General features: G+C 41.3%; 2 protein-coding genes across 3 annotated transcripts in view; one reads left to right on the top strand and one right to left on the bottom strand.

Moving 5' to 3' along the window:
• The first annotated feature begins 47 nt into the window (after positions 1 to 47).
• Positions 48 to 25,064, top strand: part of LOC138966589 (phosphatidylinositol-glycan-specific phospholipase D-like) — a 28,139-nt gene continuing 3,122 nt past the window's right edge. Inside the window, exons 1-22 of one of the 2 annotated variants that reach the window (XM_070338873.1) lie at positions 48 to 199; positions 863 to 918; positions 2,760 to 2,838; positions 3,383 to 3,480; positions 4,471 to 4,581; positions 4,931 to 4,979; positions 6,307 to 6,367; positions 7,082 to 7,189; positions 7,580 to 7,607; positions 7,962 to 8,101; positions 15,623 to 15,818; positions 16,160 to 16,299; positions 17,191 to 17,303; positions 17,698 to 17,774; positions 18,033 to 18,143; positions 18,537 to 18,605; positions 19,283 to 19,433; positions 19,863 to 19,918; positions 21,201 to 21,304; positions 22,329 to 22,528; positions 23,072 to 23,217; positions 24,694 to 24,781. In XM_070338873.1, coding sequence (XP_070194974.1) covers positions 85 to 199; positions 863 to 918; positions 2,760 to 2,838; positions 3,383 to 3,480; positions 4,471 to 4,581; positions 4,931 to 4,979; positions 6,307 to 6,367; positions 7,082 to 7,189; positions 7,580 to 7,607; positions 7,962 to 8,101; positions 15,623 to 15,818; positions 16,160 to 16,299; positions 17,191 to 17,303; positions 17,698 to 17,774; positions 18,033 to 18,143; positions 18,537 to 18,605; positions 19,283 to 19,433; positions 19,863 to 19,918; positions 21,201 to 21,304; positions 22,329 to 22,528; positions 23,072 to 23,217; positions 24,694 to 24,781 — 2,296 coding nt within the window. In that variant the 5' untranslated portion in view covers positions 48 to 84. The remainder of the gene's footprint in view (positions 200 to 862; positions 919 to 2,759; positions 2,839 to 3,382; positions 3,481 to 4,470; positions 4,582 to 4,930; positions 4,980 to 6,306; positions 6,368 to 7,081; positions 7,190 to 7,579; positions 7,608 to 7,961; positions 8,102 to 15,622; positions 15,819 to 16,159; positions 16,300 to 17,190; positions 17,304 to 17,697; positions 17,775 to 18,032; positions 18,144 to 18,536; positions 18,606 to 19,282; positions 19,434 to 19,862; positions 19,919 to 21,200; positions 21,305 to 22,328; positions 22,529 to 23,071; positions 23,218 to 24,693; positions 24,782 to 25,064) is intronic. The other variant, XM_070338874.1, reaches the window with a different exon arrangement.
• Positions 9,850 to 10,776, bottom strand: LOC138966593 (integrase/recombinase xerD homolog). Its single transcript, XM_070338879.1, has one exon. The coding sequence runs from the start codon at positions 10,755 to 10,757 to the stop codon at positions 10,086 to 10,088; it is 672 nt and encodes a 223-aa protein (XP_070194980.1). The 5' UTR covers positions 10,758 to 10,776; the 3' UTR covers positions 9,850 to 10,085.

The following is a 25,064-nucleotide window of genomic DNA, read 5'->3' as shown; positions in this document are numbered from 1 at the left end:
TGTCGACATCGGTGGGCGACTTTTTTTCACGAGTGACAAGCATTACAGCAGCAATAAAGGTCACATGAGAAATCAATCGACAAAATGGTGGACAGTTTTGTTTTGGGTCTTGGGAAAGCTGTATCATTCTTCCTTGTTTTTGTTTCCTTCAGATCCGACCCTGCATCAAGCTGTGGAACTGCGACACACATTGAAATAAGTAAGGCTTGAAGGAACAGAAATAGTTGAAAGATTTTTATTTTTTGATTTAGATATATATGGCCAAAAAAAAAATTGGTGGTCAAGTTACGGTAACATAGCCCCAAAAAATAGGGTAGGAAGGTAGGCAATCACTTTTTTTTTTAAAACTTTTTTTTCTAATGTGTACAAATTAAACCTACTTGACAGGGAAATAAGTGTGCGACTCGGGCGCTTTCGCTTTCATTGCGTTTTCTGCACTCGTTTTCTTGGTTTTTGTGGGTTTTTTTGACAAATGTAATAAAAAGTTATAGGGTCGGCCCCTAAAAATAGAGTAGGTCGGGTTACCGTAACCACACCTATTTTTTTTTTTTTAGGCCTATTCAACTTGAAAAAGAAGTTCGAAGTTATTTGCTCTGATATGTGAAGAAGAAGGAAAAAAAACCATAATCGGTGCACATGAATGATTCCTGTAAAGAGTGAACTTCTTCAGATAAAAATAATGTGTACAAATAAGTGAAAGTGACAGCATGAAAAAAAGACGAGCTGAACCTTGCAATTGATGTCAGATCAAAATAGTTCTTTAATTATCAATATCATTCAAGATTAACACTAAAACCAAAAACATTTGATATATATATATATAACTGTGATTATTTAAAAGTGAATCTTTGATCATTTTTAGGTTATCGTGCACAGGACAGCTTCCATGCCTTTTATTCCAAGGTAGACTACAGGAAGGTATGTAATCAGTTTGATCTAAAAACAAACACATTTCTGAGTGAAACTGAAAAGGTAAAAACTAAAAGGCAAAAGCTATACCAGGGGTCGACACTAACTTATTTGGCCTGGGGCCACACTGGCCCCAAGAGATGGAAATTGCTGGGGCGGAAAACAAAAATCTGGGTCCCACTCTTATTCATGCTAAGTATATATATATAAGGTATATATACCTTCAGAATCCCCACTTTTTCCAAGTGGTTCTCCACTATAAGATCTGCACGGGCGGCAATGCATTGATTGTCTGTTTTACTTCATCGTACTGAAGCCAGGGAAATTCTTTCAACCATTATTTTGACATTGAAATTACGACAGCGCTTCGCGCTTTTGGCTGCATCGGTCTCCTTTTTCGTTTCTCTCCACCCTGTTCTTCATCTTCATTTCCATGTCTTTTTACACCAGGGAAGTGTCGCCACATTTTGCGTTTGGAATTTGAAGGCGATACTTATCTCTCACGCTAAAGAGCGCAATCTGGGAGTTATTTCCCTTGCGGCATTGTCCTTCGACGATTTCAATTTTTTTTTCTTGACTGCGGCATTGATCGTAACGCAAATTTCAGTGACGACTTTGACTGGCGATTTTTAGTGATTGGCTCTGGCATTAGAATTTTCGGTTTTTCATTGTTGGAATTTATCCTGGGGCGGAGTGGGCCCCAAGCTCCGGCAATGTTTGGGGCGGAACACAAAACTCTGGGGCGTTCCGCCCCCCGCCCCCGCTAGTGTCGAACCCTGTATACGCACTCTGAGTGTATATAGGATCGATGAGTCTGTATACACTCCGACAATGAAAAGCTCTGTTACAAATCTGTAGCCAATGAAATGCCCCCTAACAAGTCGTTCGGAAGTAGCCAATGAAAAATCAGTCTTACGTATGGACTTCCGCTATCTCTTTTTTGTAGTGTCGAGGGTTGGCAAATAAGTACATTCACATAGTATACAACCGTTTCTAGGTCGATACACACTCCAAGTGTGTTCCAAACTCCGACAATAAACTGCCATGAAGCATCAGTTTTGTGTGTGTGTTTGTTTTTGTCTGTGTTTGTTCCCAGCGTACTTTGATACCGTGAATCGAAAATGAAGCGTACCTTCACAAAATGGCGTCAAATGACGCTCCGAGTGTTGATGCAGTTTAGTGTCTGGTATTTTCAGTACACCCCGAAAATGTAATCTACGTTAGAGCAAAGGCCGTGCAGCATCAGATTATTTTCGTTTCTTTGTTCTCTTATAATCAACTGCTCTGCGTTCCTACCTCAAAGTGGTGTCGAATGGCAAATTCACTTCGTAACCGGAAGTTAACGCCGGAGTGTATACAAGATTCTGACCCCTGTATACACTCCGAGTGTGTATAGCCATTGCGAAACTAAAAATACTAGCACAGTAGCAGCCTGAGCATGTTTTTTTCAGATGAACTTGACAGTGCAATTACTATTACTAAGGAGATAAAAATGCTTGCATTCTCACCTGATGGATAAAACATGTAGTATAACGTACTAAACCAGTAAAAATCATAAGATTTTGATCATCAATTATATATATATATATTTATATTTATTGACAGATATTTTTCTTCTTTTATTGTCTCATTATCAGTGGTCAGCTTATAATATCATGGTGTATGTAGCGCGTCTTTTAAATGTTGATACAGTTTTGATCTGATCAAGAGAAAATGTGATCATACTCATAGCCTACATGATGAACTGAATCTTGGAAGTTGGAATCAATAGACAATGCATTATGAATAATCAATATGATACACAGATGAATACAAAGAATTTGTTTGTATTGTTTCTTAATTCACTGCAGCTGCTTCTAAAACATCAAGATGCACTGGAGGCTGGCAGTCCCTACCCTGATGCATTCTATGATTCTCTTTGCTTTGGTGGTAAGTCGTAGAAATTGAGGGTTTGACTCAAAGTTGACAGAACTGTACTTTAGAATCTGGAGAAGAAAAAAAAGGTTTACAATCAGTCTCACAGTTCAGTCTCAGTAATAAGCTGTGCAGAAAATGCTTTTCTTTTGTGCTTTTAAAACAGACTAATTTTACTTTCATCAGTTTGTCCATGTCTTTTTTTTTTTTTAAAGAAACTAAACATTTTAGTTAGTTTTCAGTCAGCTGGTACATGTAAGAGTTTAGTCGTCAGCACATCATTTCATAGGTGTTGGTAACAGTAACTTGTCTTCAACTTTCAAGCATTGTAAATACTCACCCCTTCTAATAGTAATACACCAGCTTTATAAGCAGATTGGGTTGAATAGGCATGTGTTGGATCATATAGTGTTTCTGGCCTGCCTAAGTGTCAATTCTAATTGAAGATAAGCTCACTGGGGTTCTCACTCCATCGTCATCAAACAAGGACTTTATTTATGTTGAGTGCACCAGTTTTTTTAAACTTTTCATTTTCTCATTCTTTTTGTTTTGTTTGCAGGGATATATCATAACATCTCAGAGGCCACGCACTGGACACCTTTCATGAATGCCACTGTCAACTACATACGTAAACACTACCCTCCACCCTGGGACGAGGTCTGTGTATATATACTATTTTGGTTGGTAGCTCACCTGTAAGGCAATAACCCCATTATATAACTTTGTATCAGGTGCACCATCCCACAGAGTGAATCTCAAACAGCAGTTCTTCTTTCAGTTTCAGTATAATACGTCACTTCCACAGCCGGGGTTATTTTGAGACTATATGCCTACCTGTAGTGTGAGGCTCCTCTGATGAGAGGACACCTCCAAATAAAGGACACTTTCTGTTTTCTTTTGGTCTGTTACTGTATTAGCTTGACTGAAGTAAACCTGTCATGAAAGGACACCCACACTGTTGGCTGGTCTCAAGGGTGTCCTGTCCTAGCTATCATGCACTGGAGTACACAACAAGCAGTCTGTTAGCTCAATTGGTAGAGCACTGAATTTGTGATCCGTGGGTCAGAAGTTTGAATCCAAGCCAGGCCAGACACGAGTCAACTTTATTTGCAGACTCAGAGTCGGTAAACATGCTCCAACACCGTGTCACCACTGTCGGTCATTCTGCCGTAAGTTCAGGTTGCTGATTACACCCAAACATGTACATGTAAAAGCGACTCTGTTGCTGCTAGTTTTCCGTTGGGAGGAAGCGACCCAAATATGGCAGCTATGGCATAATGAAAGTGATGGTAATGACAAAAATCATGCTAATAATAGACCAGTCACTGTCTTTTTCAGGTTATTTATGTAGATTGTTTATATGGACTACACAATTCAGTTCTGTGGTTTCTCCTTTCTCTCTTAAAATCAGAAAAAATAGGCTGTCAAAAAGAAGTCATAAACTGGAGGGAAATTACACACTTCATGAAGGAAAAACATGATTAAGAAGGTACTTCAAAGGGAGCAAGTCATACATTGGGTTGTCTAGTGCATGTTTCACTGCACTTTTCTTCTTAATTGAACATGTGTTAACCTGTTTCTTGTTGCCTTTTAGATCTCCACAAGCAAGTGTTCCGCACTGTTAGTAAAGTTGACTCACTTTTTCAGGCGACCGAGAAACTGGTTGTGTTTTTGTTGGGTGTGGTGTCCCACCAGACGGCTGATGTTTCCTGGCATGGACTGGGAATTGAACAAGGTTTCCTTGATGCTATGGGGGCTGTGAGTGTGTTACATCTTTGTGCGTGTGTGCTTGTGTGTTTGTTTGTGGATGTGTGTGTGTGTGTTAGTGAGAGTGTGTGTGCACACATGCATCAGTGTACATGTGTGTGTTCATGTGTGGGCATGTTGATTCTGCTTGAAATACACTTTTATCAGTGATGCATTTTCACTGTTCTTACTATAACTTATGTTACTTCGTTGTACCTACAAGCAAAATTCATAAACAGTATAGATCAGCATGTGAAACTGAATGATGGAATGTTGCTTGAAGCTGAATGAACTCTATAAAGCCAACAGAGTTCAGTTGCTGGTAAAAAGTTAACCTAATCTTTCCTTCATGCTGTTTCAGATAAACTTTCACGGTTCATTTGACACTGCCCATCCTATTGGAGATGTTGGTAAGCATGCGTGATATAAAGTACGTTGGACTGAGTGGTGAATTGAATGTAAAATGAGGACAGCAGTTTGCGCATGCTGAACATACATCCTGAAGTATAATGAAATCAGTAGATTTAGTGTTTTGCTTGCCATCAATGCAACTGATGTTAAAGTTTGTGGCTCACACTAATAGTAATTCAAATTGGGAATAATAATTTAGAAAGGGTTATACAGTGATACCTACGATGTGATTCCCCTCTGGTGACATGCCATTTCCCAATTAAAGACACCAACAGTTGTTTCTTTATCTAATATCTTTACCAAAGTATACCTTGACAGGTTACCCAGTGTTCCCAGACACAGAGGAAAATAGGTTGGACTTTGATTCAAAACATGTCTCAAAATGGTCAAAATATCCTGGCCGCAAACAAAAAGTTGTTTCAAAAGACATCCTTTGTAATAAAGCTATCGGAAATTCAACCTGCCTGAGTCAGAACAATGCGTCAGATCAAAAAGTATGCGTAAATGACCGAAGACCGAGGCCTGGGAACAACACTGGCCACCTTCAAGATAGGGTTGGGCTGATCCTAAGGGTGTCCTTTTAGCACAGGTACTACTGTAATCATCTTTGAAATTCAGCTGAGTTTTCAGCAGATGCAAATATGCAACCTTGGATCAGCTCAGGTTAATCAACTGTTTGCAAGTTGTTACACATTCAGTTGCAAAAACAGTGTTATTACTACATATACCTCCACCTGACCAAGGCAGAGTTCAGGTTTAACCAGGTTTTCATGCAGTTACATTACTTTGAGTTAAGATGCTTACTTTCCAGATTGAGTGAGGTTTTGATGAGGTAAACTACGGGCGCAGTGGCGTGGTGGTAAGACGTCGGCCTCCTAATCGGGAGGTCGTGAGTTCGAATCCCGGTCGCTGCCGCCTGGTGGGTTAAGAGTGGAGATTTTTCCAATCTCCCAGGTCAACTTATGTGCAGACCTGCTCGTGACTTAACCCCCTTCGTGTGTACACACAAGCATAAGACCAAGTGCGCACGGAAAAGATCCTGTAATCCATGTCAGAGTTCGGTGGGTTATAGAAACACGAAAATACCCAGCATGTCTCCCCCGAAATCGGCGTATGCTGCCTGAATGGCGGGGTAAAAACGGTCATACACGTAAAAATCCACTCGTGCTTAAAACATGAGTGAACGTGGGAGTCTAAGCCCTTGAACGAAGAAGAAGAAGATGAGGTAAATTCAGTAATGGGGTTTTAACCTGTGTGTGTGTGTGTGTGTGTGTGTGTGTGTGTGTGTGTGTGTGTGTGTGTGTGTGTGTGTGTGTGACTTTGCAGGTGGAGACATTATGACAGTATTTGAGTTCAATATCAGCCACATGCCTTACGTTGAAGAATGGTGAGTGTGTTATGTTCCCTAATGTCTCACCATATCTCTATTTTTTTCTTGAACCTTAAAGGCATATGTACGCGCTCCCGTGTTTACAAAGTGTAGTTTGCCCATAATCGATGTCAAACGCACCATAAGACCATATAATGACGATATGTCACCATGCGCGGACCATAATACATGCATTACAGCTTGTTCTAGCCTCTGAAAAAGTGAGGATGTCAACAAAGCCGCGGTGTTAGCTCCCTTGCATCAACGTTACATGTGTTGCCAAATCTATAAATAGGACGATCCAGATCAAAATGAAAATTAACATATCTCAACATTGAAGGGGTCCTAGACCACAATATTTTGCAGGGAACTTAATTTAGCATGTCTCCAGCTGTTGGTAAAGCAATTAGCGTGTATAGTCATCGAGTACATATGCCTTTAACTACATTATAATTCTTTGTCATACAGTGGAACCCCCCTTTTAGGAGAGAGTCTCAAATTAGGGGGTCCTAATTTTGGGGTTTTGCTGTACCAAAGTTCTGATCGTGACAAGGTCACACGATTTTAGAATGTTTACATGATCGTAAAAGTAGCCTCATGTATACTTCCTTTCATTTTATTCATAGGCTATTAAACACTCTGGAGTCTTTTCAAAGATTAGTGGGTTATTACTGAATTGCTTTCTCAGTCCATCCGTTTCTCACTGTTCAGGTTATTTGCACATTATTTTAGGTATATACCAGTGGATGATTTGTACAACATCTACACAGAGCTGTTCGGAGCAGCAGTCATGCCTAAGGACGTTATCGAAGCTTGTACATTAGAGCTCTTTGCAGAAAGGTAGGAAACTGCTTTTACACCCATCTAATCTGCATTCAGTTATCATTGTAAGTCCAGTTTTGTTTTATGATAACTCTTTGAGATGCAGCGTATGTTTGACTGTTACAACATGAATATTTTGTGATTTTTTATTTCTCAAACATTTTGTCAGATACATTTATTTTCTGTATTGTAAGTAAGTTCGTCTGTCCATTTAAAAGACCGCTGGGTCAAAGATCAGTGACTGTATCATTTTGTTTTGTCACAATTAAATATTCCTACAACATATCTTACTTGTTGTTTTATTCTGACTATTTTGTGACCAGATAATTAGCAGGTTTCTGAATGTTTAAAGAATGTAACCTTTGCAATTATATATATCTTTCTTGATCTTTCTTTTTTTCTGTTCAGATTTGGAGAGAAACTTGCCATTGACAAGGTAATTAGGCACAAAGAAAATCACAAGTGTGCAAGGGATCTCTTCAAATATGAGACTGGACACACGATTACAGTCTTTTCTTGTACATATATTGTTTTTTTTATTTATTTATTTTTTTTTTTTTAGGAACTCTATAAATAGTATGATTTGTTATCCCATGTTCGCCCTTAAGGCATTCCTTAATAGAGCCCGAAGTTGACTTCGTGATGACTTTTTACCAAAAATTCATTGCCAAAGCTTTGTGCACCGAGCTTCGTGAAGTAGACTTTCCCAAATTAAAACTACAAAAACTAATGATTTGTATGTGTGTGTGTGTGTGTGTGTGTGTGTGTGTGTGTGTCTGTGTACTTGCAGCTGTATGCTGACTATGCTGGCAAGAGTCCATACCTTGTGGATGAGCTGACAGACTATTTTCTCGGTGGACTGGATGATATGGCTGTTTGGACACAAAATGTCTGGCAGGAAACCATTCTCATGCTGGAAAAGGGAACTGGGTGAGCCAGAAAACACAATTTTCACTTTCTTTCATGCATCGGTGTGTATGCAATGTTTGTATACATGTTTATTTATGTTCACAAGCTCACATAAAATCATTTATGCAACACACTAAGACCAGACCAAAGTTGAGATTGAAATGGGCACTTTATTTAATAAAGCGCCAGAGTGGATGAAAATATATATACATGACAAAATAAGGTGGTCCCGCTGTACTGGGGTTACCAAACACACACACACACAGTAACATTGTACAACTTACTCTCACATTCAAGCGGGACCACCAACAAAACTTCTCATCAAATAAACAACATTTCACATGGTCAAGCAGGTGACCACAAACACAAATCTTCACATTCTAACACTTTCTCATGTATTCATAAAAGAATCAGTCATTCATGCTGACTAGCTAATGACATAATCAAATCACCCTCAGTCATTCATGCTGCCTACATAATGACATAATAACATCACATGAATAAAACCGTTCTTGATATGTACAAAATATGACCAGTGTGGGCGTTGACCGCCACAACTGTGGTATCTCTAATACAACTTAAAAGAGATTACACAGCAACCCCACACCAGATCCCGTGCACAGCAGCTAAGCAGGGTCAACCTCCCTACTTTGGTTATTATGCAAAAAGTTATACCTGAACGACTTGCTATTATTACCTACGTCAAAGGCACAGTAAGCCTCCCGTAAACCATCACAGAGCTCCCCGAGCGTCTACATGCAGTACAAGCATACTTCCATTTTTGGCATTTAAACGCTCACCGAACGGGAACATCCTGGCTGCTTTCTGTCGAGCGTGAGAAATTTTCAAAGAATTTATTTTCGTGGACTTGGCCCTTTACAACAATGGCGCCTCGTTTTGGTGCTGGACGGCTGTGATGAATATCCCGGAAATCACGCCCGGACAGTAAGCCTCCCGTAAACCATCACAGATACTGTCATGCTTTTACACACAGTACAAACACCCTTCCATTTGAACGCTCACCAAACGGGAACATCCTAGGTGCCCTACGTAATGAGCGAGCAATTTAAAAAAAAAAATTGCAGATTGTCTCGAACACTTTTTGGACCCATCCTGAACTCAGGTCAAAAATGAGTTACTTCCCTTAAACTGGCGATAGCCGTGGATCGATGATTATCAGAATGTTTTTGGACCGTGGTGCGTTTTTGCGCTAGACCTAACTTTTAAAATCTAGCTTGTTACACAAACATTCTTTAATCATAAAAGAATTTTTTTTTCATCAAGACAAGATCAGTGCAATTCGAAGTTGTGAAAGTTTGAAAAAAGAAAAGCCCGGAAGCAGGGTCACGCAAGGGTCGTAGCAGACGACGGTTTATGCGGCATATCGCCGTTCCTCTCAACAGTCAAAAGCCATCGCTAGAGTTCTTGTGAACCACAGCCGTTTGTTTCGTGCATAAAAACGTGCTATTGTAGATAATCTCACATCGAGTCGCATTCAAATGACTAACTGACGACTACATTGTGAAAAAGGGAAACTGGATCACACGGGTTCACGATGGCTCAGGGGTAAGATAAACCACGCAAAAATAAATTCTTTGAAAATTGTTCGCTCTTTACGGAGGGCACCTAGGATGTTCTCAATCGGTGAGTGTTTAAATGAAAGGGTGTTTGTACTGTGTGTAAAAGCCTGACCGTATCTGTGATGGTTTACGGGAGGCTTACTGTGCCTTTAACCGAGGCTGACAGTGTATGGCCAGCCTCCTGCCCTCTGTAACCTGGTTTATCTATTAACTTCAATCTTCAACGTAGGTCCCTACCCAGGTCAACCTCCTGGATAAGAACTTCCACTGTTGACTGAATTATGTATGTAATTTTTTGGACTCAGCTTCCTCGACATAGGTCCAAACCCAGGCCCACCTCCTGGATAAGGACTTTTTGTGATTGACTGAATGCTTACCTAAACCTATGACCAGCAGTCTTGTCTGCAGTTTACTCCCTGAATTGTTTAAGGTAAGCGAATATACCTTTTGAAAGCATCCGATTGCCACCGTCCCCGCTTGCGAATCTGCGCATCTGAGGCGCCTTTTGCTGCGCTCGATGTAGCTGCTCCTATTCTAAAACTGTGAGAATTAAATCGGTCAGCTGGAATTCCGGCAATGTTCAACATTGCTTTTAGTGTCGTAACAAAATCCCTCCTAAGTAATGAACGACCATTAAGCTTGAAGAGCGGGCCGGGCATGCGCCGCCTTTTCACTATGTATTCTTTTAGAGCTTGTACGGGGCATATGAGTGGATTAGCCACTGTGGTTACAACGGCTTCTTGATGCTTACCAGCTGAGTGCTTAGCAGATCTGAAGGAAATAAGAATAGAGTCATTCGTTAAGGTCACATCAGAGAAAGCAAGTGTGTGATCTGATTCTGTTATTTCCCCAACCCGTTGGAAAGCATGAAAAGCTAACAAAAACATTGATGGGTAAAGATATGTGAGATAAATATTTTGAAAAGCTTGTCTACTGGTTTTCACCAGCTGTTCTGGGATCTCTTCAGTAAAAGGAAGACGACTGTCGTTTGCGGGTTTAAGTTTATGTGCTGTTTTTGTCGACTTACGGACTATGTAAGATGAAGTCGGATCAGACACACTAGATAACTTGTGCACATAACTCAACGCGGAAATCATGGAAAAAATTGTCTCTTCGGTACAGGCTACTGGATGAGGCACTTAACGCCTTGCCAATCAGCATCTGTGCAGTGTCTATGACTTCAGGTCGGATGGTAGGGGTGGGAATGGCGCAGGATCCCTGTCGGCATGTGGGAAATAATATTTACTGTTGTTTGGGGCCTGCGGTGGAAGTGGGCCGGTTGTTAATTTTTCGGTATCGGTCGGACTTCTGACCGCGAAAGGACTGGTTTTCAGGGCAAGCCTTCGCTGAATGGGGCCCATCGCAATTCACGCCGGCATGGAAAAAGCGACAATTGTCACCGAATTTGCAGGATCCAAATTTATGAAAAAAAGTACAATGGCCCTTGGGGACCCAAGAAGGTTCTGCGGATCCGGATTTTCCCTGTTTTTTGGCATGTTGCCCCCCATGTTGCCCTTCCCTTTGTTTGGCTTCAAAAGCCTGGTCAAAATTCTTGTCCCCCCACTTCACAAGCCCCTTTTCTAGCATGGTTCTAAAACTTCTGTCATAGAAGTCCCAGTCATGTCCCTTGGGGAACAGACTGGAGACCACTTCGTAATGTTTAGAGAAACCAGTCTGTGCACAGGTCTGGTTGGGCTGCTGCGTCAAAACATACTGAAAAAGGTTCCAGGCCTCACCCCATTTTGTAAAGGACAATTTCTTCTGCTTGGATTTTTGGGCTAGGGTGAGGCTTGGTTGGCCAGAGGTGTCCACGGACAGTATGTACTCTGGGTCAGCGTCCTGGTGGAGCAAATCCGCAAACTCTACAAACTGGCCTTGCCAAATCGCATGCTTCAATTTATCATGAATGTGCAAGTCCACTGGGACATGGGTCACCCCAGGCTCACCTGTTACCGTCCAGAGGACAGTTCTGAGCACGTTGTGCACCACAGCGTCCTGGTGGTGTTGACTGTTGGACGGACCAGGTTGTGCGACTCCTGCAGGGGATCCTCCCATTGCTGTGGGTGACGCCTGTGCCTTCTCCACCACCTCCATACGAGCCGCCAGCTGAATGTTTGTCTGTTGCATGGCTTGAAGCTGTGCCATCACCGCCTCAAAACCTGCTGCCAAGCGTTGGTCGGACAGGACAGTGGAGGCTGGTGCAGCATCTGCGGCCCCCTCAGCTGTGGTGCTTGTGGACGCACCTCTCTGCCTTCCTCGCTTGGCTGGTCGTCCACGAGCACTAACTGGCGCATCTGCAAAGCGCGTAGGCACCGCTTTAGTTCTCACCGGAGGCATGGTCAGTCAGTGGTCTGCACAGCATAACATCATATAGGTAAGATATCTACCATTTGATTTTATAATCATTCTTGATAGTCCAGACTTCTGCCTGTTCGGCAGGAAAACAACAATCACCACTGTGGAGAGAATTGATTGTTAGCTGAATAAATTGTGGTGATAATTCGCCCAGACACCGGTATAACAACCCATCCTTATTGTCAAGGAGGCGACGGTACTGCTTCCACGATGACGCCATTGTATTGGCACCACATATTGCTCTACCCAAGGATAGTAATTCCATTCCTTGCTGGTGTATCTGAGGGCCTATTGGCCCTCTCAACCAGGCAATTATCACATAATGGTGTATCTAAGGGCCTAGTGGCCCTCTCAACCCTGTTACACATATTAGTATAATAACGTACGGGTGTATCTAAGGGCCTAGTGGTCCTCTCAACCCTGTTACACATATTAGTAACATAACGTACGGGTGTATCTAAGGGCATAGAAGCCCTCTCAACCCTGTTACACATATTAGTATCATAACGTACGGGTGTATCTAAGGGCATAGAAGCCCTCTCAACCCTGTTACACATATTAGTATCATAAGGTACGGGTGTATCTAAGGGCATAGAACTAGAAGCCCTCTCAACCCTGTTACACATATTAGTATCATAACGTACTGGTGTGTCTAAGGGCCTAGTGGCCCTCTCAACCCTGTTACACATATTAGTATCATAACGTACTGGTGTGTCTAAGGGCCTAGTGGCCCTCTCAACCCTGTTACACATATTAGTATCATAACGTACTGGTGTGTCTAAGGGCATAGAAGCCCTCTCAACCCTGTTACACATATTAGTATCATAACGTACTGGTGTGTCTAAGGGCATAGAAGCCCTCTCAACCCTGTTACACATATTAGTAACATAACGTACTGGTGTGTCTAAGGGCATAGAAGCCCTCTCAACCCTGTTACACATATTAGTATCATAACGTTCGGGTGTATCTAAGGGCATAGAAGCCCTCTCAACCCTGTTACACATATTAGTATCATAACGTACGGGTGTATCTAAGGGCATAGTGGTCCTCTCAACCCTGTTACACATATTAGTAACATAACGTACGGGTGTATCTAAGGGCCTAGTGGTCCTCTCAACCCTGTTACACATATTAGTAACATAACGTACTGGTGTATCTAAGGGCATAGAAGCCCTCTCAACCCTGTTACACATATTAGTATCATAACGTACTGGTGTATCTAAGGGCAGAAGCCCTCTCAACCCTGTTACACATATTAGTATAGAAGCATAGAAGTATCATAACGTACTGGTGTATCTAAGGGCATAGAAGCCCTCTCAACCCTGTTACACATATTAGTATCATAACGTACTGGTGTATCTAAGGGCATAGAAGCCCTCTCAACCCTGTTACACATATTAGTATCATAACGTACTGGTGTGTCTAAGGGCATAGACGCCCTCTCAACCCTGTTACACATATTAGTATCATAACGTACTGGTGTGTCTAAGGGCATAGAAGCCCTCTCAACCCTGTTACACATATTAGTATCATAACGTACTGGTGTGTCTAAGGGCATAGAAGCCCTCTCAACCCTGTTACACATATTAGTATCATAACGTACTGGTGTGTCTAAGGGCATAGAAGCCCTCTCAACCCTGTTACACATATTAGTATCATAACGTACGGGTGTATCTAAGGGCATAGAAGCCCTCTCAACCCTGTTACACATATTAGTATCATAACGTACTGGTGTGTCTAAGGGCATAGAAGCCCTCTCAACCCTGTTACACATATTAGTATCATAACGTACGGGTGTATCTAAGGGCATAGAAGCCCTCTCAACCCTGTTACACATATTAGTATCATAACGTACGGGTGTGTCTAAGGGCATAGAAGCCCTCTCAACCCTGTTACACATATTAGTATCATAACGTACGGGTGTGTCTAAGGGCATAGAAGCCCTCTCAACCCTGTTACACATATTAGTATCATAACGTACTGGTGTGTCTAAGGGCATAGAAGCCCTCTCAACCCTGTTACACATATTAGTATCATAACGTACTGGTGTATCTAAGGGCAGAAGCCCTCTCAACCCTGTTACACATATTAGTATCATAACGTACGGGTGTATCTAAGGGCATAGAAGCCCTCTCAACCCTGTTAATACGATATACTGGTGTATCTAAGGGCATAGCACTCCGTCATAGCAGCCCTCTCAAATCTATTATTATATTGTACTGGTGTATCTAAGGGCAAAAACGCGCTCTCAACCGTGTACTAATCACTGGTGTATCTAAGGGCTTAGTTACTGGTCCTCTTAACCAATTAACACAACTGTGTCTCATTCAGTCATTGTCTGTAACAGTCATCACTAAAACAAAGCATATATATATACTGATGTATCTAAGGGCATATAGCACTCCGTCATAGCAGCCCTCTCAACTCTATTATTATATTGTACTGGTGTATCTAAAGGCAGATACGCGCTCTCAACCGTGTACTAATCACTGGTGTTTCTAAGGGCTTCAGTTACTGGCCCTCTCAGCCAATTAACACAACTGTGTCTCATTCAGTCATTGTCTGTAACAGTAATTAAAAAAAACCAAAGCATTTCGACACATATACCATGGCACATTCAGCATCAACCTCCCACTACGACTGCCTTGCATTGCCAGTTCATCTGCACGTCCCTGAGGATTCGGTTTTCACATATTAATCATTCTGCACTCATAGCTGCAACAGCTCGAATGACAACAGATCGGAAAACTTTGTACATTTTGTAGTAGCCCTGATCAGTCAAGTGCACGCCATCCCTGTAATACCTGGACAATGTAGCGAAACGCATTGGGTTTTCATGTTCGAAACGTGCAAAATCAAACTGTACAAAATGCATATAATCTATGTCTTTGATCATGGTTTTCATCTCTGCATTGGCGAGAAAAGCCTTCCTGTCATACAGTACGCTTGATCGGTCGTTCGTACATCTAGGTAATAGTTGTGTCACACAAACTCGAGGAACGCCCAGCGCACGGTGGAAATAGGAGACCGACGCCACTATGTTTGACGACAGCTCTTCCACATCGCATGAATGCACACGATCGTTGTCACCAATCATGACAACGTCTGGCTTCACCCGGCGCACTTTCCGAACAAAGGCGGGGCTAGTCAAATCCTTGACTCGTGCCCCACCCACGCCGTGGAAATGCACCGAGGCTCGCTCAACATTGAAGCTCTCGCAGACACGCCTTCCATTCCCCCCACCACGTTGAACGAATTCCCCAAGCTTTCGTGCATGCGAGTGTCCAACAAACAAAACTCTAGCACGTTCAACGATCTTGACAGAAGGAACCAATACCCACAGTTCGAAATATGGCTATCTCTGTAATTATATGCTAGTGTTATCTTATCAGTGCTTGTTTTCGGCATTATGCACTTATTTTGGCAAATCAAGCTCAACTTATTTACAGCGTTATGATTTTATTCAGTCAATCGTAAACATTTTACTTGAGAATTGGAATTTCTAGTTCTCTGCTATATTTGGATGTGGGGCACTATTATTGAGTACAGAGTACAATTCTGCATGTTGTCAGTCCTTTAAAGACTTTGTATGTTTATTTTTCCACAGGGCATGTACAATTGACCACAACCCACTGTTCATTCAGTGTGGTGATGGGAAAGAAAGACAGATGCAGAAGGGTGGCAAGAAACCAGAGCGCAATGGATTCTTCAGGGAAAGGAAGTTCACCGATGTTCAGGGGAAAGACTTTATTGTGAAAAAATTGCTTAGAGGTGTTTCTCTGAGTCCTGCACCTCCTCTACAGGTATGTGTTATTTTTGTGAAAAAATTGACTCTAATTAACCATTAATATTATTATTATATGTGTGTGTGTGTGTGTGTGTGTGTGTGTGTGTGTGTGTGTGTGTGTGTGTGTGTGTGTGTGTGTGTGTGTGTCTGTGTGTGTGTCTGTGTGTGTCTATGTGTCTGTCTGTGTGCACTTTCTGCCTGCATCATTCAACCACCTCCCTCTCTCTGGCCCCTGCTCTTACCCCCTCCACTTTTCCTTTGTCTACTTTGTTGTTGCTTTTCATCTATGTTTTGACTTTTGCCACACAGTTTTATTAATCTTTGCTTATGTTTATTTTGTGATGATTTCTCTGACAGGAAGCACTGTATCGGAAACAGAAGCAGAAAGAGGCTGCCATGATGAAGAGACGGGAACAACAAAGGAAGCAAACATCGACCAATCAGAAATACCCTGATGCTGTGTACTCTGTGAACAACACATACGCTAAGCTTGGCTGGTAAGTAGTGCATTCAGTTTGAAATGTAGAAGATAACAGACTGCTGTTAACCATTGCAAAGTTCATAAGTGCACATGCACACATAATTATGTGTAGATTGGATTGGTTATATTACACACACAGAAAGAATATTTGACAACAGTGGTACAGTTTAAGTTCACTATAATCTCCCTTTAAAGACCCCCCAATTCAAGACTTCCCCTTTTTAAGACCGTGCTTTTTTTTTATTAGCTATTCATAACTTCTGTAAAAATTACGCCCCATTTTTAGTCTCCCTCCTTTTTAAGACCTAATTTTCTCAGAATTTTTGAGGTCTTCAGATGGAGGTTCAACTGTACCTGCAATGCGAGAACTCTTGGGTGAGATGATACCCCACACCTTCTGTGTGACGTGTGTCTGTTCATTTTGCCAAAACCCACATGTCATGACAGCGCACCTACAAGTACAATGTGGGGACACTTTTGGTTGGTCCCGAGAGTATCCTTTCATCGCAGGTACCATTGTAACCCTACTTTACCCTCAGCTAACTGTTAAAACAGTCTCTTGTTAACTTGTTAGCTGCAGATAAGCTGACTCTAACTGGTCAATCAAAATTTGCATCTGCTTCTGAGCATTTTCTCAAACTGTTCAACAACTTGAGCAGTTTGGGGTATTTTTCAAATGTGGGGAAGTATATCTTTTTATTTTAAATCCTGATGATGTGTAGTTCAGCTTTAAGCAAATACAGATTTTTTTTTAATATTGAGGTTTTAAATGTTTGTTTGTTTGTTTGAATGGACTCCCTCTTTCTTACTTTTCCCATCAGAAAAAACTGCGATAAAACTTACTTTCACTTTCACTTTCAGTAGCATTTAAGATACATTTGTAGATGTGTGTATAATGTGTTTTAAGGTCCATAGCTGTGGGGGATCTGGACAGAGATGGAAATGAAGACGCTGTGATAGGGGCACCAGGCTACCGTGTGGGGCACTCCCCTCAGGTGGGGGCTGTCTTCATTTTGTTTGGTGAGTCAAATATACTCCATGTAAGAAAGTCGCACAACTCCCGGCATTTTTGTTTGTTTTATACTCAGCACAGATATGGTTTATTTATGCTATATGATTATGAAGTGTTGTGCCTTGTTTTTTTCCTTTGAATTTGTAATTTACCAAATTCATGTGATGCAAGGTTTAAAAAAAAAAATGTTGCCTTGCCTTGCAAAGTTAAAATTTTTGTTATGTTATGTCAGGTGAGTCGGGTAGAATGGCTCTGTTTTTTTTATATATTTTTTATATATTGTTCAAAAGGTTATGTTCATCTGGGGGTTTTGATCATATGTAGAAAACTTTAAAGTTTTCCTTGCTTTCAACAAAGTACATGGATTGCACATTTGAGATTGTATGCACTGACCTCTTTCAGGGACAGACAAGGGTCTACCTCTGTCTGGGTCCAACCTGGAGGAAACAGCTGATGTGGTTTTGTATGGACTGGAATATGTGAGTAAAACTAGTAGTAATTCCCATTTTTTTCTTCGTCTGTAGTTTATACAGTGGAGGGTGGGGGTTGAGGGCAGCGGGTTATGTCTTTGGAGGTTCCACTGTAATACAGTCTTGCAAAGGGGTTTGTGTGATGGCTGCCCATTGGCATATACACAAGTGTAGCTGAACTTTAAAAGTACATAGAAAAAAAAATACAGAGAAAGAAAGAAACAAAATCGTTAAAACGTTTCGATTTGTGGTATTCTTTTATTTCAGTTGAATGGAAGACTTGGATCATCTGTTGCCATAGTGGACATCAATCAAGATGGGATCCCTGATGTCGCAGCTGGTGCTCCAAGTCTGGGCTCCTCTCAACTCACGTACTCTGTGTGTTGCTTATTTGCTTTTACTATACTTTTCAGAGTTTTCTGGTGAAACAATTCAAAAAGGAAAGGAAAAGAGAAAAAATAAAAGTAAAAGAAAATATGCTATAAATTAGAGAGTTAATTTGATAATTCAGTGTACACTTTTTATGGAATTTGTCATAACATTTGATCTGTTCCCAAAGGTGTGTATGTTTGAGAAAGAGAGAGAAAGAGTGGGTGCGTGTGTGCGGAGATGTGTGCATGCTTGTGTGTACATGTGTGAGAGAGAGGAGGTAAAGAGAGAGAACATAAGAAGGTGTGTTAGATTTGGAGCTTTGATTAAAGAACGACTTTAAGAAAGCACTGTTTTGCTTCATATCAGATTTTAAATACAGTATTAATGTCATTCTTTCAGGGATCGGTGGAAGTGTATTACGGTGTTGGAAGGCGCACCTTTATACACAATATGAGCATTAGCTGTGAGGTGAGCATGATTTTTGCGAAGTATGCACTTGTTTACAGACAATAATACCTCTATCAGTGCATGCAGTTTTGTTTGAAATTCGAAAACTTTTCCCATGTAGGTGTTTATTTTTGGGAAAATGTCACTTTTAGAGGGCTGTGTGGGGCTTTAGCTTTGTGTGTGTGTGCATGAGTGTGTGCTTTCAAATATTATTTTGAATATAAACTCAGCAAAAACATTATTGCAATCTTTTAATTGGTACCTTACGTTTTTGTTGGGTTGATTTTGGGGGTACCCTAATTTGTGTAGCATTCACGTGACATCTGTGAAAGAAATCTATGATTCGAAAAGTGTGCCCGATAGCCAAGTTAAATGCCTTTAACAGCATAAAAGTTTAAATGCAATGACAGGGGCATGAATGATTTAGTTGGGGTACAAACATTTTAGTTTATATGGTGATTTGTTTGTTTGACAAATATCAATTTTGGTGTATACATGTACACGTGTGAAGTTTCTGAGTTTATTTAGCATGGCTATTCTTGTAACTCTGCTTTAAACATAATTAGCCACAAAATTCAGGATCAGGTAATGTTGCTATTCGTTAGGAATCTGGATGCCATGCACTGTTTTTACCTTAGACAACAGAGAACACTCAATGCACATTATGATACAGAAAAAAATCTCTTTCTGTAACGCAGGCTCATTACTGCAACCTTGGACGATCATTGGCAGCTGGTGACATCAACGGTGACGGTTTCCTTGACCTGTTGATTGGTTCGCCGTTTTCTGGTGCCAAGGGAGAGCAACGGGGCATGGTCTCTGCGCTTTTGTCTGACAAAAAATATCAAGGTATTGAAGTGTACTAAAGCACATAGGTTAAATTAACAGTTTGGCTTGCTTGAAGACTGTTGTTTGTGCTAATTTATCGGTCACATCTTTCTCTCTGTGTGGGTGCTTCTCTCTCAATCGCATTCTCTCTCTGTCCCTTGCTCTGTCTCTCTCTCTGTCTCTCTCTCTGTCTCTGTCCCCCCCCCCCCCCCTCCCCCCCCCCCCCTCCTATGAGTGCGTTAATGAGAAATTATGAGCTTTTGCCCTCAGGATAATACAGGTGTTGTTCTCTCTCTCTCTTTCCCTCTTATCTCTCTATTCCCCAATCTCTCACTCCCCTCTGAATGCGTTAATGAGAAGTAATTAGCTTTTCCCCTCATGATAACCCAGATGTTGTTTTTGTTCGCTTGAGTGTTTGTTAAGAATCAAACATTGCATTTTTGTGAACAGGTCATTTTGCCATGCTGAGTGTGTCAGAACTTGATTGGACAGCTTATGGCAATCAGGTAAGGATCAACTGTGTGTGTCTGTCTGTGTGTGTGTGTGTTAGTGTGTGTTTGTGTGTGTGTATGTGTGTGTATGTGTGTGTGTGTGTGTGTTTGTGTGTGTGTGTGTGTGTGTGTGTGTGTGTGTGAATGGGTGTGTGTTTATGTATGTATGTGTGTGAGTGTGCGTATAAGAGCAGGGTAGCATCTTATTTTCTTTTTTTTCTTTTTTCCTTGTGTCTATGGTCTTCTTTTTTTGTGTGAAGTCTTTATTGAATGTGTACCAAGGTGTAAGAAACACTCGATCACGTTTGGAGGCAAAGCCAGTCAAATAGGAGTGAGTTTCGGCTAAATGTAATTAATAGCCCTATCCAAAATCTGCTGATGCTGAACTCCAGGGTTTGCAAGAGCATACCAGGGGCCAGTTTCATAAGCCAGAAACACAGTCGACCAACTGCAGTTGTCCGAGAGAACCACAGTAATCCAACGTTATCGGGTTTCACGAACAAAATTTCAGTCGGCCGCCTGCGGGTCGTCTCACCGGAAGTCGGCCAAACACGGTGATGCTCTCCCCCCAACACTGTGTTCGGCTTACTGCGGTAAACCGAAAATAAATGTAATTATCCGCACAGTCAGTGGCAGAATGCTCACACTTTTTTGGATTGTGAGCCAAACCTTGTGATTGTTCTTCGAAATGTATCTATCATGACGCAGTAATCCAGGAGACAAGTCAGGGTTATGTCTTGAAGACGTCACATTATGGCGTAAGAGGGTTAGACGTCACGCGAAGGAATTACTGAAAGTCTCGGTCATTGTTATTTTGAGCGGGCCGAGACTAGTTTTTTCTTTGAAATCAGCCATTTCCACGTGCGAATGAGCAAACGGAAGTGTTAATGTTGCTAAATTTAGCCCTCGACTTGGCCATTCGGATTACTGTACAGTCGGTCGACTGCGGTTGTCCGCGGGTGACGGTGATTCGCTCATGAAACGCGCTTTTCGGTGACCCGGCGATCAACCACAGTCGATCGACTGGACAGTCGATCGACTGTCAGTCGGTTCACTGCTATCTTATGAAACTGGCCCCTGGACACAACAACAGTCAGACCCTTTCACAAACAGCTCCTTATATTTGACAGTTGTGTCTAATCGATGCAAAAGAAACATAGAGCTACATGTACCATAAATAGCTCATGCTCAAGGCCAGCAGACAACTCGGTCAATGCAGGGTATCTGCTATGAAAGGGGGACTACTGTGTCAACCTGTCAGAAGTGATGTTTTCCATATTTCTGTTTTTCTTTTCAGAACTACAGCTGGTTTGGCCACAGCGTGAAGGCTGTGGAAAACCCGTTGAAACAGGGGAGCTCATGGATATTTGTCTCAGAACCTACCGTGCGCTGGTGTGGCTTGTGAGTCTCCTGGTGGATGTGGATTTTTGCCTGCCTGTCTCTGCCCGTCTGTCTGTCTGTGTATCTGTCTGCCACTGCATGTATGTTTGTCCTTGTGTCAGTCTGTGTTCGTTTTTTTCTGTCTGTTTGTCTGTCTGTTTTAGTGTTTGTGTTCTTGTTTGTCTGTCTGTGATTTTTGTTTTGTCTGTCTCTCTGTCTGCCAATGCATGTGTGTATGTTCTTGTATCAATCTGTCTGTTCTTTTTGTCGATTTTTTTTATCCTTTTTCATCTATTTTATTGTACATAAGATAGGGGTAAGTTTTCACACTTTTCTTGCAAGCTCATGTTCTCATGCTTGGAGAGATAGAGTTTTTAATATGGAGATAAATTTACTTTAAAGAGAAACTCATAGATCATCAAGTTCTTTTTAAAGTAGACGATGCCTTCAAATGGAGGGTCTTATAACAGTGGTTTCACCGCATAGTACACTTTTTCTTCAAAAACTTATTCTTCTTGATCAACAGACCTTGCTGCGCCTTTTCTGATAAAGACACACAAAGCATAGAACAGCTCAACTCATTTGTCACCTCAGTGAAAGTTTGAACCAAACAATGCTCGTACAGTGGAACCCCCCTTTTAAGACCCCCCATTTTAAGACTCCCTCCTTTTTAAGACCCGATTCTCTCAGATGTTTTGAGGTCTTGAAAGGGGGGGGGGTCCACTGTAGTACAATTTGCCTCAGGAACGGATTTTTCTTAATCAACAGACCTTTCTGCACCTTTTCTGATAAAGACACACAAAGCATAGTACAGCTGAACTCATTTTTCATCTCATTTTAAGTTTGAAATTTAAAAAATGCCAGTAGTACAATTTGCTTCAGAACAGATTTTCCCTGATCAACAGACCTGACTGCTCTTTTTTTGATAAGACATACAAAGTATAAGAACAGCTGAACACGTTTGTTACCTCAGTGTAAGTTTGAACCAAAAATTGCCAGAAGTACAATTTGCACCAAAAATAAACATACTTATCCTGATCAACAGACCCAACGGCTCCTTTGCTGACAACGACACACAAAGCGTGGGACAGCTTAGCACATTTGTGACGTCAAAAAGTGGGCCAATATTACTGGACATGCAGCAACGAGGATCAGACGCCTTGCAGAGCTTTGGCAGCAGTGTGGCAGTGGGTCGACCATACCCTGACGGAACCCTTATCCGAGCTGTCGGAGCGACGGGACAGAGTGAGATTTTTCTTCTTTATGTCACATCTCCAAGTCTCCTTGTTAGACATTCAAGTATAATGTTAGTCCCCTGAAAGGGGCGTATGGCTGCCTGAATGGCGGTGTAAAAACGGTCATACACGTCAAAACCCACTCGTGCAAAAACATGAGTGAACGTGGGAGTTTCAGCCCATGAACGAAGAAGAAGAAGATTAAATGTTAGATTTTTTTTTACTTTGTTAAAAGAAATTCATTTATGTCAGGGGATTGTTCTTTCAAGAAAATGAACAGGTATGAAACTGGCTGCATTATAAAAGGAAAAGTTTAGTGAAGAAATCAGTGACATTTTATGACACATATGCTGTCAACTGAGGAGGGTTTTTCCCACATCTCCCCAGATCATTTGCATCATCATCATCATTATTTTATGTTTCTTAAAAAAAAAAAAAGATTTGAGCATTTATATTCAGTATAACTATGTGGCATATGTGCGTTTCTGTATTCACTTCTGCATGTGTTATCCCCCTTGTTATTGTTGTTATTGGGTGAGGTTTTTTCTTGCAGATGTGGCAGGATCATGTGTTGGTATACACATACAATTCCCTCAAACAGGAGCTGTGCATCTGTACAACATGTCAAATCCCCATCAGCCACCACTGGCCATCTTTGAGGGAGACAGACGCTACAGTCGATTTGGCAGCCAGCTTACGGTAAATGAATCCGAACACGTTCATTTGGAATTTTTCGAGCTTGCTATGTGAAAATGGTGTGAAATGTGAAAATGATATTTCAAGATGAAGACATGTAGTTGCTATCTTTAATTTAGGAACACGGGTGATGATCATTGACTATTTGCTTCTAGAGTGTGCTATTTTACATTTTATGGGTGCTAATACTTGACATAAACCAAGATCATTTTATGAACTGCCACTTGCAAGTTATCCTTTAATATGGGAAGGTTTTAAGATACTGACCAAGACAACATGAATGATCTTTACATTGGACAATTATACTTCTGCCAGATATTTTGTTACATTGTACATACAGTGGAATCTAGCTATAACGAACCTGGGTATAAAGAAATCCCTCTTTTAACAAACTGCCATTGATTTCCCGGCAGACAGCCTTCTATTTCTTACTTGTTATTTTCCGGCTACATCGAACCTTTTGAACTCATTTGCATAACGAACCCCTCTTTTAACAAACACGTTTTCATCGCCCCAGAGCCGTTTTGTCTCTAAAAGTCACAAGGCTATAACGAACTGATGTCAATAATTGTCTCCAAAGACAAAAATACACAAACACAAGTGCACATCGCGTGATGAGCGAACTCTGAACAAACAGCGGGAGGTGCACGGAACAGCCACCGCCGCTGTTTTTTCACTATTCCAATCAGCTGCTGAGCTATGACTGTGCTGAGCTATGACTGCCACAGAAGCACGTGTTGCTGCCAATACCCTACGTCGCTACTTGCAGGCAAAGTGCAGCGATGTCTGTGACTTGGATATGATCTCCAAATTGGAGTGTACATTGGAGAAGTGTGCCAGTTCTGAGCAGCGTAACTTATATTTGCAACTGTCACCGTTCATGGCTTTATTTTCGTGTTTGTGCGAGGATTTACGAAGGAGCGGAAGCACTAATCACATGACGTCATCAATACTTGTGCTTTCGAGTAACAAGAGTTACCTCCCTTGCACTGAAATTGTTGCATCGATTTTGTCGAAAATCCGTCTCTCAACACAAATATAAGGGTGCATGTAGCAAGAATCAGGCTTACTTTTCACAGGCATGTCCAATACTTCACTTTGAAGATACATTTAGTTAGTCTAGATGGGGTTTTCAGAGATTGTACTCTCCAAGGAAAGATCGATGGGACGATCATTTGAAGGTGAGTGGGAAAACTTGTCTTAAGGCCATTTAGGGTTCAAAACTCTACAGCGAATTGCTGATATAACGAACTAAAATGTATCTCCCTTGAGATTCGTTGTACCCGGACTCCACTGTACTAGACTTTTGAGCTGCATTAATGCTAAGCAATCTGATGTTTGGCACAGATGGAAGACATGTATACTTTTTCAGTTGATAGTAGGATATTCATACACTCCCTATATACTCTGAAGAGTGTCCTCTATTAATCAAGATTGTTTATGGATTTCATGTTTGTAATTTTCTTGTTTTTGGTATAGTTTTCAGATGTGAATCAGGATGGTTTTGATGATCTTATAGTTGGTGCTCCATTTCGTACTGATGACATCACAGAAGAGATTCATGCTGGTGAGTTTGTTTTTGTTTGTTTGTTTGTTTGGTGTTTTTATTTGGGTGTATGAGTTGTGTGTTAATTTTTTCTGATTTGTTCCTTTCTTTCTTTCTTTCTTTCTTTCTTTTTTTATTTTTTATTTTTTGTTTATTCTCTTTTTGTACAGTTTTTTTTTACATGTATATGCTGTACATTACAGGACATCACCTAACCGAAAGGACAGAATCATATATAACAGAAAAGCACACTTGGACAATTACAACATACATGGGGTGGGAGGATGGAATGGGGAGGGGGGGA

The sequence above is a fragment of the Littorina saxatilis genome, linkage group LG5 (genome assembly GCF_037325665.1).
Source record: "Littorina saxatilis isolate snail1 linkage group LG5, US_GU_Lsax_2.0, whole genome shotgun sequence".
Lineage (NCBI taxonomy): Eukaryota > Metazoa > Mollusca > Gastropoda > Littorinimorpha > Littorinidae > Littorina > Littorina saxatilis.
This window is presented reverse-complemented; position numbering and strand designations above follow the sequence as displayed.

What these genes read in the sequence shown, in the direction of transcription:
- LOC138966593 (XM_070338879.1), bottom strand. Translation starts at nt 10,757, where the DNA reads ATGATTTCCGCGTTGAGTTATGTGCACAAGTTATCTAGTGTGTCTGAT.